This window comes from Tenrec ecaudatus, chromosome 18 (assembly GCF_050624435.1).
Source record: "Tenrec ecaudatus isolate mTenEca1 chromosome 18, mTenEca1.hap1, whole genome shotgun sequence".
NCBI classification, from domain to species: Eukaryota; Metazoa; Chordata; class Mammalia; order Afrosoricida; family Tenrecidae; genus Tenrec; species Tenrec ecaudatus.
The window spans coordinates 15,851,519-15,869,688 of NC_134547.1; the positions used below are offsets into that span (position 1 = coordinate 15,851,519).

Consider the following 18,170-nt stretch of genomic DNA (forward strand, 5'->3'; position numbering starts at 1 on the left):
CAACTAGCTTGTCCTTTCTACAATGAATGGAGCTTCCCTCTATGTCCTATTGTTTACCACCCTGACTCTTAGAGGTTAAAATGTCTCTGTGTTTCCCAGCCCATGCTTTTATGCCTTCAGATGCAATATGAAGTTAGCCAAGGCTCATTTCTTCTCACAGGAAGCCATATTTTTGGTCAAGGGTAAGTCTTTGTGTAACCCACTTACAAGATTTGACAAATCTGTTGCAAGTGATGGCTCCATGGCAAACACAGAGAGAAAACACCACCACAGCTGCTCCAGAAATCAACGGCCCTGGTTTTAGATGCAGTTGTTTCTTTGCAGAGACAAGAAGCAGAATTAGGTTCAAAGGACCACAAAGCCTTTGGGTACAAGTCACACGAACCAAGGGTCTCTGGCTCAGGTTTCCGCTCTCTCGTGAGTCCTGGGGATGAGGGGCACTCCCCCTGAAGGATGGAGACAGAATTGCACAGGATTGGCCTTTGCTTCCACATAGTGGTTTGCACTTTGGGGCCACTAACCACAAGGTCTGGCGTTCCGGAAACCAACAGCCCTCTCAGAGAGGGCGAGGGTTATTCTACTCCCGTAATGAGTTATCATCTCAGAAATGCACAGGGCCATCTCTGCCCTATCCTGTAGGGCCATTATGCATTGGAATGGACGCAATGGCCATGGCTTTGGTTTTCTGGTCCATCTCAGACGGGCCCACAAGGACCTTCCCTTCCCTAACATCCCAGCTGCGAGCTGCTCAAGTGCCTGAGCCTTGTGGGGAGCACCTGAGTGACAGGCAGATGGGGACACAGAGAACATTGCTGTAATGTCCCAACATTGTGGATCCCAGTTACCTCAGAGCTCACTTATATTCCTCTTTTTAAACCTCTGAAGCAAGGGGCTCCCCCCCGGGCAGTACATTTCCCCCTGGAGGGGCACAGCCCTCCAGATCCTGGAACCAGGAGTTTTCTGAGCAATTCATGTTTTCTTCCAGGCTCACCCTGCACTTGGAGTTCGAGCAGCCTGAGGACCCACAGTGAACAAGACCCAGAGCTGCCTCTGGCCCCCGGAGGTCAGAATCTCTCTCTGTTGGGGTTTAGGGCCAGGTCACGCCCTTGGAAGCTTGATCACTGGCCCTGGTACAGCACCTGGCATTGGCTGCAGGTCCCTGCACCTGGGCTTTACCTACACACTAACATCTTTCCTTGACATCACCCAAGATAAAACCCTCTTTCCATGTCTTCTTCTGATCCCAGCTTGACGTTCTGGCAGATCTGTTAAGGCACAGCCACACCAGATTTTGAATGATCTTCAGCAACATTTTACTTCATGTGATATTTGATATTGCTCGATCGTTCCCACATTCGGTTGGGTCTCCATAGAAGGGAATGTGTGCACATCTCTTTCGGTCCATTGTCTAGGTAACTGTCTTCCAAATCTCTTCGCATAGATGAGTAAGTGTTTCCAGTGCTTGTGTCAGCTTGCTGAAACATTTTGATTGGCAATCCTTCAGTACCTGGAGGATTTTTGGCTAATGTCAAATAATCATAGATGCCATTTATTTAGGCAGCTCCTCTATACTCAGATTTTTGTCTTGTGATTATGAGTAGTTAAGGTTAATTTACAGCCTGGCAAGCAGCCATATACCATTTTTATGTTATGTATTGAGGGGAAACCGAGGCACAACACAATGCACTCACTGTGTTAGAGTCACACAGGCCATGACAAGCACCTTACTGATGTCTGTCTGTAGCCACAGTTCTGACCTTTTCTCCATCCCTGGTGGCCTGCATAGACATCTGCAGCCCCACCCCACCACACCCCACCCCACCCCACATGAAGAACCCTTGCTTCTGACCTTTCCTTCTTAAGACATCCTCAACTCGAAGGGAAAGATTTTGATCTGGGGAATGAAAACAAATGGAAAGTTAATCCATATTTTAATCTAGAACTACATTACCTATGTCAACGATCAGAATCAGTGCCAGGTCTGTCCAGGGCTCCACCCTCAGGTGATCAACCTACATTCTTCTGCAGTGGATGTGAAATCCTGGAGGTGTTTGATTCCTGAGCATGTGGCGTTTCTCCCAATGGAACACAAAGGAAAGGACTTAGCTTTCTCACTCCCCACTGCACATCCTGACACTAGCACAGACCCAACATGTAACAATGCTCAATTGCTCTTCGATGGAGGCATGACTGTGGAATGGATGATCTATTGGGTCTCCACAGAGACTGGACCCTGGATCCCTATTTGTAGGACATCCTGCCACACAGGTTCCCCTCGATCTAGGTGACTGAGACTCAGTTTTCTTGCCTCTGGCTGACTGCTTGCTCCTAAGCTTCCCCGGGAGCCAGGTCTCATCATGACTTTGATATTTCTCAGCCAGCTTAGGGTTTCAGGACTGCACTGATTCTACCTCTGGGTCATATAGGGATGCCCGGAACCTTTAAGACATTTGTAATCCCCACAGCTCACGACCACGAGGGTTTCTGGCTCTATCTGCACTTTCCATGTCTCTCATCTTTCTCCTCCTCTAGTACAGTCTAGCCTGGACTCCACAGTTCCCCTCCCGAAGAGTCTTCTGCTGACAGTTGATTGCTTTGTTCTCTTCCACCAATCCCACCCATCTCAGGGAATAGTAAAGGGCAAATAAGCCAGTCTAAGCAGCAGAGCCTATTAGGGCACCGCCACCAGCCAATCTACCTGAAAGCCAACCGAACATTTGGCTTCCATTGTGTTGTTGACCAGGATTTCCTGCCTTCGTGATACCAATGCATGGGACAGTCCATCCAGGGTGGACATCCACTTCCTTGATCCACTCTCTTTACTGATTTAACCATGGAATCAGAAGCAGAGGGAACTGATCCACAACCCCCAAAGCACAGAGACTCACTGTCCCTACAGTGGTTCTGATGAAGGAGCTGCCAGACTGTGTTCTTTCCACTAGGTTTGTTTGCTTGTTTTTAAAAATCATTTTATTGGGGGCTTGTACGGCTCTAATCACAATCCACACATCCATCCATTGTGCCAAGCACCCTTGTACATTTGTTGCCATCATCATTCTCAAAACCTTTTCTTTCTGCTTGAGCTCTTGGTATCAGCTCCTCATTTTTTTCTCTCCCACCCTGTCTCATGAACCTTTGATAATTTATAATTTTTTTTCACGTCTTGCACTGACCAATGTCTCCCTTCACCCACTTTTCTGTTGTCCATCCTCCTGGAAGGGAGTTATAAGTAGATCATTGTGATCAGTTTCCCCTTTCTTCCCCCCACTTCCCCTTATCCTCCTGGTATGGATACTCTCATTATTGGTCCTGAGGGAGTTATTTGTCCTAAATTCCCTGTATTTCCAGTTCTTATCTGTACCCATGTACATACTCTTGTCTAGCTCGATTTGTAAGGTAGAATTGGGGTCATGATTGTGTGTGTGTTTGTGGGGGAGGAAGCAATAAAGAACTAGAGGAAAGTTGTATGTTTCATTGGTGCTATAGTGCACCCTGACTGGCTAGTCTCTTCCTTGTGACCCTTCTGTAAGGGGATGTCCAATTGTCACAAATGGCCTTTGGGTCTCCACTCTGCACTCCCCCTCATTCACAATGATACAATTTTTTGATCTGGGTCTTTGATGCTTGGTACCTGATCCCATGGACAGCTCTCGATCACACACGCTAGTGTGCTTTTTCCACGTGGGTTCTGTTGCTTCTCAGCTAGATGGTTGCATGTTTATCTTCAAACCTTTAAGATCCCAGATGCTGTATCTTTTGATAGCTGGGCTCCATCTGCTTTCTTCACCACATTTGCTTATGTGCCCATTTTGTCTTCAGCAATTGTGTCAGGAAGGTGAGCATCACAGAATACAAGGTTATTAGAACATAGTGTTCTGGCATTGAGGGAGTACTTGAATAGAGGCCCAATGTCCATCTGCTACCTTAATACTTAACATATAAATATATGTACATAGATCAATTTCCCTATCATTATATATAAATATATTTACATATGCACATGCCTGTATTTGGACCTCTATACAGGTCCTTTGCCTCCTAGTTCTTTCCTCTATTTTCTTTTACTTTCCTCTTTTCCCACTATCATGTTTGGCCTTCATTTGGGTTTCAGTAATTCCGCTTGGTTACATTGCCCTTGATCAAGCCCTACAGGGATCCTACACCCTCTTCACCATCGATTTTAGATCACTTGTTGTTCTCTTGTCCCTGAGTTTATTAACACCCATTTCCTTTACCCTGCCTCCCCTTCTCCCATGTCTCCCCAGAACCGTCAGCCCCATTCTGTCTCATTGTTTCCTTATCTGTATTGTTTATCCTGCTTATGTTATCTAGATAGACATGCAGAGACAATAAGAAGCATAAAAATAAGACAGAGCAAAGCAAAACAACAAAAGAAAATAAAACCCCAAACCAAATAACAACAACAACAAAAACCCAAGTGTTTTCCAGTCGAGTCTGATAGGGTGCCATGCCCTGGCCCCAAAGTCTATTTTTGGTATTTCTGAGGACTTCATTGCTTTGCTTTCCTTGCTATTCTGTTGCACACCCTTAGTGTTTCTCCCCAGTGTGGTGGGGTCAGATCCGGCACAATTCCCACACTGTTCCTCCAGTGCTGTCCCCTGTAGCCCTATAGGCAAGTGAGGGATGTTGTGTCTAGTGGTGGGACCAGCCCTATGGTCCTCTTTTGGCACAGGCTGCTCTGAGCAGGAATATCATCCTCGGGGCTTGTTGGGCCAGGATGTGTTCCACTCCCTCTCCTTCCCTCTTCGTTGGCTCCTGTGTGCTCTGATCAGACATGCCCCTCTCCCTGAGCTGTAGTTTCAGTGCTGTCCTCTGAAGTGAATTCTTCTGCGGGGTGTGTGTGTGTGTGATGTCTACATAGTTGGGATTGGGGCCGGCCCTGCAGACCTCTCTATTGGCTACCTGCTCTCCACTAGGTTTACCCTCTCTTATCACATAACCAAGATCATGAAGTGGAGTCCTCTTGGTTGGGAGTTGCAAGCACCATAACTTCAGGTGCTGTGACTGACCACCAGGTGTTCTCCTGGTCTCCCCCAAGTGCTATTACTGCTCAAGATACCCAATCCACAGGCTAGGTTGACTAGGCTGTTCAGAGTTTAAGAACCTTGGTAAGACCAGTTATAGTCCACATCTAGAACATCCTTGAAATGTGGGCTTCAGAGAAAACACAACAGGATCCAGCAAGGTAGAATCATGCAGCTGCTGCGGAACTCTTCAAGCTTACCTTCCAGGTGAGGGAATCAAGGTCAGATAGATAGTCAGCTGATCAGGAAAGGGCTTAGAAATAGCACCAAGTGCTGGCAGGGTGGAGGGAGGGCGGGTTGGAAAGAGGGAACCGATTACAATGATCTACATGTGACCTCCTCCCTGGGGGGCGGACAACAGAAAAGGGGGTGAAAGGAGACGTCGGACAGGGCAAGATATGACAAAATGATAATTTATAAATTATCAAGGGCTCATGAGAGAGCGGGGAGGGAGGGGAAATAAAAGATGAGCTGATGCCAGGGGCTTAAGTGGAGAGCAAATGCTTTGAAAATGATGAGGGCAAAGAATGTACAGATGTGCTTTACACAATGGATGTATGTATGGATTGTGATAAGAGTTGTATGAGCCCCTAATAAAATGTTTTAAAAAAAGAGAAAGAAGAAAATGTTCTAAAAAGAAAAAAAAGAAATAGCATCAAGTGGTCTATGGCCTACAGTCCCCACATTTCCACCAAACAACATCCTGCAACCTAATTAACACTTGAGTAACAATCATGCAGTCTCCTTAAGAGAAAGCAGGTAACCCTCATTCTCTGAACACTCAGTTTGTCTTGTAATACAAAGATCTGCCTTATTCTATCCCTGCACCATCCCCCTATTATAGTGCTACTTTATGATACCTCTTACAAGCACATAGCTGATTACTATACTGCGGTGGCTTTCTTTATAGGATCAGACATGTTACTATTGTTCTCCCTGCTCAACTCCTTTCTACCTGACCCCAGCACAGGTGTTAAATTACTTCCCTAATGGGCTCAGGGACAGCTAGGGTTAAGAAATTGCCCACCTTGTTACATTTGTGGGTGTCTGTGGTTGGGGGTGCTTGCATGCCTGGAGATTATATATTTAGTGAAAGAATACATTCTCTCTCTCTCTCTCTCTCTCTCTCTCTCTCTCTTTCTTGGACCTGGCTACCTGGAAGGAGTTGGGCACCTAAAAACTTTTGTCTGCCTCTTCAGTTACACAAGCATCCCTTAGGACCCAGCCAGCAGTGGGCTGGCTCCCACAGGAGAAAAATCGTAAAATAGAACAGGAGGCTCACTCGTCAGATAGAGACTAGTAAGACCCTAAGACTGTAATCTCTTCTTGTCCTTGGAGTTAGAAAGTGAACTCACTCCCTGCGGTGCCATTTCCAAGCCAACAATAGGCAGGTCTGTAAGAGGGACAACAGCAGTAGGGAGAGGCAAGTGCCTTTGAATAACCAGCCACCAGAGGGCAAAAGGGCAGCATTTGCGGAAGGACGTTTCGGAAGGGTTAGGAAAAAAAGAAGAAATGTTGTTGTTGTTGCTGTTGCTATTGTTGCTAGGTGCCAACCCATAGCAACAACAGAAGGAAACACAGCCTGGTCCTGTGCCATCCTCACAGGTGTTCCTAGGCTTGAGCCTAAGAAGGAGGAATTGAAATGGGAAATACAAGGAGGAAGCGGGATAAGGGGTGTTATACTGTGGGGATTGAGATCAGGGACACGCAACACGATGGGCTTGAATTGCTTTAGGAAGGAAAACTGATTTCGTTCTACACCTTCACCCAATTCCCCCCCCCCAAAAAAAAACCCCAAAACAATTTTTGTTTTTAAAGATAATTTTTAAAAGTCACGTATCCCTTCCTCCATGGTTTCTGTTGTTCTTCCCCCTGTAGGAGTGTGTGTGTGTGATTATGTGTGGGTCGGTGTGAGATATGAAAATAATAATTTATAATCAAGTGGTCATGGAGGGGGGAGGAGAGGAGCTGATACTAAGGGCTCAATAGAAATATCTAGAAAAGAATGGTGGCAACCTATGTACAAATATGCTCGATACAATGGTTGTATAGATTGTTGTAAGTGCCCCCAATAAAATGATCTTTTAATATACAAAAGTCTCTTATCCATTTGCAGGGTTTCAAGTGTGAAGAGGGAGGAAACTGACTTCACCAATATCTATGAAAACAACTATCAATGGATCCATAATGTGGTCTCCACGGCTATGGGATATGTACCTGCTACTGACTGCTGGGTGCTGGGATGGTCAGAGCTCAGGCACGGACACTATCCCACTATCGAGGGATGAGACTAGTGTCCACTTTCCTCCATGGCCACGGGCCCATCCTTCATCTGGCTAGGAGGGAAGACACAGCTCCACTTAACACTACTTATCTAGAACTCAAAGGGCTGGTACTGTGTTCCTGGATGGGCACTTCTGACCTGCTTTCTACCTAGATATTTGTGACCCAGCCCGTGTGCGATAGACAACTGAGACTTTAGACTATTTTCTTGAGACACACTACAGCCATCACAGGCCAGACAAGAAGGACTCTGCGTGGAAACCCCATCAAGTGGACTGGGCTTGATCTCAGACCCACTTGTAGCCCTTGGCCTTAAAGCCGAAACTCCCTTAGTGTGAGGAAGAAGCAGGTGGTGGCTCTCCCATGGGTATAGAACTGGTGGTTGTTGGACCTTGGTTCAGATCTCTTGCCTTGAGGGTGTCCAGTGACTGCTGGTCTGAGACTACCGTACACTTAATATCCTAATGTCTTCTCACTTTATTACGTCACGCTAGGCAGAGTTCTGCCACTGTCGATGAATGGCATGCTCGATAAACTTGCCGTTTAAAAAAAGAATTCTCCCAGGACACAAGACCCCCTACCCCCACCCATCACACCTCCCAGAGCTACATGTGTGTCCCTCTAAGTTCTGAATCGCTGGCACTGGAAGCTACAACCAGACTAGAGTCAGATGAAGGCAGGAGGGCCCCTCTCTCCTGAGTAATGATTCAGCTTGTTCCTTTCTAAGCCCCAACTGTGGGGTGGGGTGACCTTCAGGCAGGAGAAGCACATTTAGGAATACTGACATCTCATGCACCCACGTGGGCTTCTGTGTCATAAAGGAAAATAATTGTCTGCGGTTGGCGAGGCCAGGGGGTTCTGTGTCTGCTGCCGGCAGGCCCAAAGGCAGGAGATGGTTGAGCCCAACAGAGGGGTGGGCAAGTCATCCTCTCAGTGGACCCCCAAGCCTGGCAGCCTCAATGGTCACTGGGTGGTCTGGGGACCAGCAGTGTCAACATCACCAGCGAGCGTGTTAGGGGCAGGCTCTTCAGTCCCCACACCCACAACCTACACTTGGCAGGATCTTCAGAGAACCTGAGGTGCGCTGGCAGCGTTGTGGGCGATGCTTTTAGCTGCAAACCACAAAGTCAGCGGTTCAAACCTGCCAGGCAGTCCAAGAGGGAAAGAGGAGGCTGGTTGTTTCTGTGAAGATTTAAGTCTCAGAAACCCAGAGGGGCAGTTCTGTCCTGTCTTATAGGGTCACTAAGAGTCAGAGGTTTGAGTTTCAGACCACCTGAAGAACCCTCGTGGCACAGGGGTTACAAGCGGGGCTGCAAACTGCAGGATCAGCAGTTCGAATCCCCAGCGGCTCCACTGGAAAAATGTGAAGCTTTCTGCTGCTTCTCTGAAGATTTACAGTCAGAATGCTCCAGAGGCAAGGGTGGGGAGACTTCCTCTCATCTTGTCAGGAGAGAACAATCCCTGGAGAAGGAGGTCCTGCTTGGTAAAGTAGCAGAACAGTGAAACACAGTGGCTGGGTTGCTGAGCTCAAGCACAGGGACAATGGTGAGAAGGGCACAGGACCGGGCAGGGTTTCAGTCTGTTGTAAACAGGCTCGCTGTGAGTTGGAACGGACAGCACCGCGTGTAAACAACAACAACTAAGATTCACAGCCACGGAATCCCAAAGGGGCAGATCTACCCCTTCCCATGGGGTCTCTAAGCATCAGAATCAGCTTAAAGGCAGCAGGTTTGATTTTTTTGCATTGGGGTCTGCAGATCACCTGTCTATACAGAAGAAAGGGAGAAGTTCGTCCCAGGTCCAGATCCCTGGTTCTCCGGCCCGCTGGGCATCCCTGTTACCTGCTGTGCACCTGCTGAAACCATTTCCCCGCGGTATCACCTGAACGCCTGGCTACTTGATAAAGCTGTGCTGACCCAGCTTAACATGAGGGACTCCATCTTGTTTCAAAGTGCCTTAACTCCTGCTAGCAGGTAGCCCCCTCTGCTCTTCCCTTTCCCGCCTCTCCTGAAAAGACCTTGACTCTTCTGAGATGTCTCCAAACCCTGCGCGTCCAATTAGCAAGAAATGCACACTATCTTCTAAGACCTTGATTTAGCACCTGCAACTGCGCTCGTGTTAGTCCAGGTAGACAAGAGAAACAAATTCATGGACCCTCATATGTGTATAAGAGAGAGCTTTATATACAAGAGCATTTGAATAATAAGCAATTGAATAAAACATCCCAGCCTGGTTCAGATCAGGCCACAAGTCTGATAATTAGCCCACATGCTGGATACCAATCTATAAAGTTCTCTTCATACTTATGAAATACACGCAATGATGCCTAATGCAGGAAGATCACCGGCCAGTGGGTGGGAAGTCTTGCGGATCCAGTGGTGTTGGAAGCATCTCAGCGCTGGCAGGGGTCTCCACATGGCTTCTCTGGCTCCAGAGGTCTGACTCCATCAGCCTCTCACCATGTGTCTTCTCCACAGGGTTGTCTAGCAGGTTGTAAGCAAAGAGAGCGAGCGCATCGCCATGAGTTCCCAGAATCCTCAGGAGAAGCCATGTCCACACAGAGGCCTCATTGGCTGTATTCTGATTGACAGGCTAGACTCCACCCCTACACCCTTAATCCTCAAATTGACACTAGATTAGGTAACTACCACAGTGCTGCTCCCCCCAACCCCGTTACACTACCAACCTGATAACCTGATAAGAATGTAATCGGTAGAATACTCTCCCTGCTTTGGAACTATAAAAAGTTTGGAATTTCATTGTTCTGGATCGACAGGTTTCTCAGTCCAGCTGTTTATTTATTTTTTATTTTTTGAGCTTTGAGGTCCGTGTTCTTATTTTATTAGGGAAATAGTAAGCACTCAACTAATTCCAGTGATAACCAGGACACATTCATATCTTGTAAGAACTTTGACTGCATTCTTTAAAAAAATTTTTTATTAGGGGTTCATACAGCTCTTATCACAATCCATACATACATCCATTGTGTAAAGCACATCTGTATATTCTTTGCCCTAATCATTTTCAAAGCATTTGCTCTCCACTTAAGCCCTTTGCAGTCCAGCCCGTTAATAAAGGCTTTAATTATTAATACAGTGGTGTGGTCCATCCTGCCTATTTACAACCAAAGCCCCTCAAGGGGTTCTGGGCCACTGCCAGGTGAGATGCCCTGTGACCAGAGGCCCATGGAAGTGGGGGAGGGGCTGTGGGAGAACGTTGCCAAGACCCAGGAAAGCAGAAGTCTCAGCATTTGCCAGGAAATGCAGCTCAAGCAGAAGGTGCGGCAGGGAAGGTGTGGGGAGAGGGGGATGGGATGAAGGAGAGCAGCTTCAGGGCCGAGTCCCCACCCTGTCCCAAGTAACCAGGGAGCCTGGTGAGTTAGGGGTGGAGGGGTGCTGGCTCCCTAGCAGGGCGCAGGTGCTGCTGAGCTGCCCCGTTCTCTGCTGCCTGTTGCCTGTTGATGCCTGTTGATCTGAATTGCCCATGAAGACTCCCTCAGGTCCTCCTCCCAAAGGGACCATCTCCTGGTGGGGGCCCCTGGTCACAGGTAAGAGGGAATGACCCCCTAGGGCTGAGACTGACAGGGTTCTCCAGGGGATGGGTGTGGGAGGGGCCAGAGAGTCTACCTGAGCTTGGGAGAGGACCCAGCAGATTGAGGGCTGAGTCCTGGGCCACCAGGCGACCTCCCGGACCCTGAGATAGGACCCTGAGATAATAGTTTCGCTCACGCTCTGAGGGCCGGCTCTAGGGTGACAGCTTCAATTTGTTTGGGTCCTTCAACAACTTAACCCTCCTCAATACGAAGAGGTGACGATCGAGAACGGGAACTGCGATGTGTGTAAAATTAAATACACGCCACCCCCCCCCCCCCGAAAAGAAACAACAACCAACGACATAGGAGGAAGCCTGGTGAGTGGTGTAGTAGTTACACATTGGGCTGCTAAATACACCCCCCCCCAGAAAAAAACAACAACAACAACCAACCACATAGGAGGAGGCCTGGTGGGTGGTGTAGTAGTTACACATTGGGCTGCTAACCGTGAGGTTAGCAGTTTGAAACCACTGGGGAAAGAAGCTGCTTTCTACTCCCATAAAGAGATAAACAATCTTAAAAACCCACAGCGGTAGTTCCACCCTGTCCTACAGGGTCGCTGTAAGAATGGACTTGATGGCAGTGAGCTTGTTTGCTTGTTTGTTTTTAAATCGACATAATCAGGGACTTGGAACGTTGACCTGACCCACCAGCCTCAGACATCCATTTGGATTCAGGGGAAATAGAGTCCAGCCTGTGGAGGGAGAAAGGAAACAGTCATTGTGTGGGATGGTGGCCTCAGACTGCCTTGGATTCCTTGGCTCAATCAAATAGCCAAAGTCCAACAGCTGCCAGGCCGGCTTGAGAAGCCTGGATTCAACTGTGAATGGGACATGCCCCTGCCCTATTCACAGGGCACATTATTGGGGGGAGAAAAGCAACTCACGGAGCAGATCATGTGGTGGCGAATACTTATCAAGGGTTCCTGGGGGAGGGTGGGCGGGTGGGGGAGGGAGGGGAAAGAAACGGGGCGTTGACATCAGGGGCTCAAGTGGGAAGAGAATGCTTTGAAAATGATGATGGCGGCATATGTGCAAATGTGCTTGACACACTGGAGGAACGCATGGATTGTGATAAGAGATGTGAGAGCCCCCAATACAAGTATTTATTAAAAAATAATAATCAAAGAGCAGAGGGAGATGAGAGAGGGAAGAGAGAAGAGACGCTGTTTTGATTAGGAGCGAAGGAGCGTCTTCTGCAGGGAGGGGACGAGTCAGGTGGATGCAGGGGGAGGAAGCAAAGAAGCAACAGGTGCAAAGGCCCTGAGGTGGCTCTGCTATGTCTCACGTGCTTGGGGAAAGCTAGAGGTCAGGGTAGCTGGAGTAGAGGGAGAACACAGGAGAAAGGTAGGAGGCGACTTCAGTGATCTAGGGGAAAGGAGGCACAGCCGACTCACACACAGAACAGTCTCAGCGATGATGTTTTATGATGCGGAGATTGAACTGAGAAGAGAACTCATCCCATCACCCCCTGCTGCGCGCGCGCACACACACGTCCAAGGGACAAAAGAGCACTGTTCCATCTCAATACCGATGGATTTCTCTGTCTCTCCTCCTAGTCTCACTTTTCACCTTCTGGAACACACCCCTCTTCGCCCAGCTCACGATGGAATCCGTGCCAGTCAATGTCGCCGAAGGGAGGGCTGTCCTGCTGCTTGTCCATAATCTGCCAGAGAATCCATATGGCTACAGCTGGTACAAAGGGGGAAAGGTGCAGATCAGTCACCAGATCCTCGCGTACAGAACGCAGACTCAAACAATCACCCCAGGGGTGGCCCACAGTGGCCGAGAGACAATATACCCCAATGGGACGCTGCTGTTCCAGAACGTCACCCTGAGGGACACAGGGACCTACACCTTACAAGTCCTAAAGAAACACTTCCAGCGAGAGCTCGTGTCTGGACAGTTTCATGTCTACCGTAAGTGCCCCCCCCTCTGAAACCTTGCTGGGTCAAGTTTAGGTCATTCTCCTTCACACTTGGAGACCCTGGTCAGCCTCAGATGTGCCCCTGTCCCCTTCTCCATCACATCCTAGGACTGAGGTTTCAGTTCAGGGAAAGACAGTGGACACAAAACTCAAGATGGGGGGGGGGGGATTCCCTTCTCCAGCTACAGACTGTGGGTGGTTTGTTGCAGAAAACAAGGATGGTTTGATCCCATGCTCACTCCCCACCTGCCAACTGGGAGCACTTGGAACTAACCAGAGGAGGGCAGGTCTGTCTCAGGTCTTCCATCTGCACATGACCTTGAGAAAAAAGCCAGTGGGTCTCAGGCAGACCCTTACCAACAGGCTGCAGGGAAGCCCATGGAAATGACTTTCATTTTCTTGCTGGGCCACAGTGAAGTTCTCAACTCTAAATGCTTCAGTGGGGTTGAGGCTGAATCTTCACGTGATCTGTCTTTCTGCCCCTGAACTCACGCTCCTTCTGTGTTTGCTCAAGTGGACCATGTGCCACCCGTGAGCAGCAGAGACTCAAACACTGGACTGGACCCTCTTCTCCCGCTACAGGAGAGAGGACAGCTGGGGAGGAACCAGGCAGCGTGAAACAACAGGCAGCAAAGGACCTGCCCTTCCTCCTGGCCAGGAAGGAGCCAGGACCCAGTGATGGCAGCAAGGTACATAAGCGAGGGAAAGAGGATGATGGGAGAGTTACATCAGAAACAGTGAGCGATAAGGTGGGTACAGTATTCCCACAGAGCATGGACACAAGACCCCAGTGGGGGAGGAAGGAATCCTGGGTGCCACACCCCAGAGAGAGTACAGGCATCTGATACCCACCTGGTTCAGGGGGGCGCCTAGCTGTGAAGTGATGAGGCGAGTCACCCCATTATCATTCCTCCATCAAAAGTCACTTCCTTGGGGAGCAAAGTTAGATTTTCCAACTACAGGGGGCTAAGGTCATGACGGTTGGAAATGCCCATCGAGGGAATACGCCTATGATCTTTTCCCAATTCAGAGACTCGATCTCACAATCATTATTTCTGATGCTTGCAGTGTTTCCACAAAGAACCACCATGCCAGTTTGTCTATCCTTGGCTGGGTGGTCCAGTACAAACAACGACACACCCTGCCTTCGGGTCGATGCTGACTCAGAACGACTCTATAGTTCCTCAGCCTCTAGATCTGCGATTCTCAAGCTGTGGGTCGCGACCCCTTTTGGGGATGGGGTGGGGTGTAAAACAATCCTTTTACAGGGGCTGCCTGATTCATAACAGAAGCAAAATGACAGTGATGAAGCAGCAATGAAAATAATTCGATGGTTGGGGGTCATCACCACATGAGGAACTGGATGAAAGGGTCACGGCATTAGGAAGGGTGAGAACCTCTGCCCTAGATCATAATGGGGGTAGACAGCTCACTTTGCCTTTCTCCTGTGGAATGGTGGGTTGGTGGCCCGGCAGCCTGATGGCTCACGTGCAGCCACCATCACATAAATCCTTTAAGCGAAAGATCAGGAAGCACTTCCCTACCTGGAAGCAGGTTCTCCCCAGCCAGCCATCCTAATGACCCAAGGGGCTCTGGAGTTTTAGAGACAGAGGCTGATCAGCCATAGAAAGAATGTGGTCAGTGTCTACACACGTATTGGGAAGAGAGAAAACCAGGGGCCAAGAGGCGGGCAGATATGGATACTTGGGAGGGAGGTTGTGGTGGCACAGCCCAGGGAGACCTCAGACAAGGTCAACTAAGGCATCCGACTATGTCCAAGTTTAGGCAGTACTGCCCCCCCACTTCGCTGCCGATCACCCTCTGAGGACCCTTCCCTCCTGAACCTGTAAGGTCTCTCTCTCTGGGACTAGATTTCAGCCTCGGTCCTTGGCTCTGCGCGAGAAAGATTTCACACCGAAGCCGGGCTCGTGATCCAAGTGAATTTAATGAAAGTTAAAAGAAGTTTCAGGTTTTACGCGGCACCCATAGGATTCCTTTGACCATGCAGCCTGGCAGAGACTGCCCCAGGTCATGCAAGGATCTCTCCTCCCACGAAGACAACCAGACAAGCCAAGCAAGACCCTCGCCCTTCCGGTCCCTGCCTTTTCAAGGGTTCCCGGGGGAGGCGTGGTGAACGACCCCAGGTCGATCCCATTGGCTGAATTGCAGTCACCTGGCCCAGGTGGGCTGCTCCTGATGTAACACCCATCTCCACCCACTGGCGGGAAAATCCAGCTTTGTCCTTTGCTGGCTCTCCTGGGCATGCGTAAATGGATTTCCCAATTCCCTAAGCTAAGCTGCCTAACAAACCCAGCAGTTGGGATTCCACCGACAGCTCTCATCTGGGACCAGGCTCTATGTCACGGATTCCCCTTCTCGGTTTCTCTGCAGGAGCAGTGGCCAAACCCCGCATCACGGCCAACAGCACCACGGTCAGAGAGCATGAGTCGGTGACATTTACCTGCCATGAGAGTGACGCGGGCGTCCCCATTCACTGGTTGTTCAACGGCCAGAGTCTGCGGCTCTCTGAGAGGATGACGTGGTCCCAGGACAAGCGGCTCCTCATCATCAGGGACGTCTGGGGGGAGAACGCAGGGTCCTATCAATGTGAGGCCTCCAACCTCGTCAGTGTCAGCAGAAGTGACCCGGTCACATTGCGTGTGAGCAGTGAGTGACCTCCATCCCGCCCTCCCCACCTCTTTCCCTGTAGAGCCCGCGGCGTCCACCTTGGCAATGACCTTGTCTCCATTGTAAAATGGATGTAAGTGGATGTGATGTGACGCCAGGTGGGTGGACACCCTTCACAGCTTGTAAAGGAGCCCAGCCACCAGACTACCTAATCTAGTTACTCTCCTGCTGCTGGCAATCTTCTTGAGCCCCAGGTTCCTCACCTGGACCTTAGGGTGTGTGTGATGAGATCAGTACAATGAGAGTCCTTTCCCCCAGGGTCACACACAGAGGCAGAGGCCATTCAATGTGAGCAGCGATTTTTTGTAGCGTTTCTGTGGGTACCAGCTGCGAAGCCAAGCAGATCTAGGTTCAGTGCTTGTTTTTCGCTCAGCAGCTCTGTGACCTTCAGTGGGAGGACACCTCCTCCCTCATGGGGAGAATGTATAGGGAGCACCTCCCATGTATGGTTGGCATGCCGAGGGCACTGAGGACCGTTGCTCATATTGTAACTGATCAGGGTTGCGTGGTACTGATGAGGACCGGCCCTCGAAGACAGTCACCCATAACAGATACAAAGAATCCGGGGAGAACAGGCATCGGATGAGAGAGAAAGGAGCCTTAGAAGGAAGGTGGACAGGATGTGGGGCTGGCTAAATGTGGAAGAGGGACCGAGTTAGAGCAAGTTCAAGTCTTCACGCCCAGGAAACAGAAAGTGTAGCAACCAAGGCAGAGCGAGTGCCTGAAGACACTGGGGTGACAACACTCACCAAGCAAACCACACCCAGACCTTGGGCGGCATTTCCTCTGCTTCTAGGAGATCCTTTGCCTGCAAGGCCCCTTGTGGTCTCCTTGAAATACTGCTAGACCCTCAAACCCTTTATTCTCTCATTTCAGCACAAGGACAAGCCCCGGGCCTCTCTCCTGGGGTCATTGCCGGCATTGTGACTGGGGTCCTGGCTGGGGTGGCTGTGGTGGCTGCTCTGGGGTGTATCCTGTTCTTCACCAGGACTGGAGGGTATGAACACATACCCCCACCCCCTGATCCCCTGCCCGCCTACCCCCCACACCTCCCCCCTGACTGCCTCAGGCAGAGAAAGGCCCAGCCTCTGATGCTGGGATTGTCTCTCCATTGCTCCCAACTCCCCCAGAGACCTTCCCTTCTCCCTCTATCCAGGCTCCTCTCCCACAGGGTGCAGATCTCCAGCTGGGTTCTCCCAGCCTCTTCATCTAGATGAGGACAATTGATGGCCCTGCCCCCAGGGCATTCACCCAGCAGCCCCACAGTGATGCCTGGGAGGCAGTAAGTGCCTGGGGAACTGCCCCTTCCCTTGCGGAGGGTTTATAGACTCAGGACCTGAGGGGGTGTTCTAGCCAAGGTCACACAGAGTAGAGTAGCCTGGTGGGGTTAGCCCCCCAGAGACCATGGATGCATTAGCGGCAACCCTCACATGGGAGACAAGGACCCAGGTCTGATCAGAATGGTGTGATTGATCTGTGCTCTCTTGCATCTCTTGCCCAGGAAGATCAGACAACAAGGCTATGGGCCCCTTCTAACATCTGGCCTGAATAGAGAGAGGGTCTCTATTAGGAACCTCGCCACATTTAGTGAGAATCTAGGGGCTGAGTTTCCCCACGTACCCTGACACCATGCTGGCCCAGCTGGCCCACGGTGAATGAGGATTCTGCTATTACACCAAACCCTCATGGTTCTAACCCTTCCCGGGATCTGGGTTCCTTTGGGGTCAACCTTGTCCTGAGCTGGCACCTGCCTCAAGGTCTTTTCCTTTTGTGACTTCTTAAGGTCTCTCTCCAGCTAGGCCATCCAATCCCAGCACCATAGTGAGGGAGAGAGGAAGTCTCCACACTCCTCCTGAAAATGGGGTCCCTCCCTTGTCCTTTGTTCTGGCCCAAGACTCTGTGACCTCTAGAAGCACCCTCATAAATAACCTAACCTTTCCTAGGACCTGCAGCCATGGTGACCTTGGACATCAGCAATCCCCATCAAGCAACTTTAGTGAGTACACACTTAGCTGGGATCCTCGAAGCTTCCCCACACTGTCCATTCCTAACTCTCGCTCCAGGGGTCTCTGGCCCTTTCCTGGAGCTTCAGGGAAGGATAGAAAACCCCAGAGTGGCCATGTCAACCCTGACCTGTAGGGCCTGGGGTCAGGGTCATCTCCTCAGTCCACTCCCTTCCCTGGTCCCCAAATGTCTAAAGGTCAATCCACTGGAGATGCTCTCTTTCTTGGAGAAGGGGGTCCAAAGTCTCTTCAAGACCTTAGGTGATAACTCCTATCTCTGCTTTCCAGGCCAAGGTCACTCCAAGATCTCTACCTCATCGGTAAGCCTATCCCCTCCAGACCACGGAACCAGGGAGTCCTAACAGAGCAGGGGACTAGCCAAGTTCACAGCGCAGCATGGTATAGACCAACGCTCTTCCCAGAGTAGTCAGGAGTGGGGTAACACCCTGCTGGGTAGGAGTTGGGCTCCTCTTCAGGTTCAGGGACCATTCCTGCCTGGTCCTGAGTTCACCCTATGTCCACATAGTGGGTCGAACAAACAATAATTCATTGCCATCGATTTCATTCTCATAGCGACTCATACTCTATAAGGCAGGGTGGAATGGTCCCTGTGGGTTTCTGAGACTATAACTC

At 49.9% G+C, this 18,170-nt stretch overlaps 1 protein-coding gene across 1 annotated transcript in view; it reads left to right on the forward strand.

Annotated features, from left to right (window-relative positions):
* The first annotated feature begins 10,811 nt into the window (after positions 1 to 10,811).
* LOC142431615 (cell adhesion molecule CEACAM3-like) overlaps positions 10,812 to 18,170 on the forward strand; it is a 40,034-nt gene continuing 32,675 nt past the window's right edge. The window contains exons 1-3 of the mRNA XM_075536634.1: positions 10,812 to 10,875; positions 12,479 to 12,838; positions 16,411 to 16,503. Coding sequence (XP_075392749.1) covers positions 10,812 to 10,875; positions 12,479 to 12,838; positions 16,411 to 16,503 — 517 coding nt within the window. The remainder of the gene's footprint in view (positions 10,876 to 12,478; positions 12,839 to 16,410; positions 16,504 to 18,170) is intronic.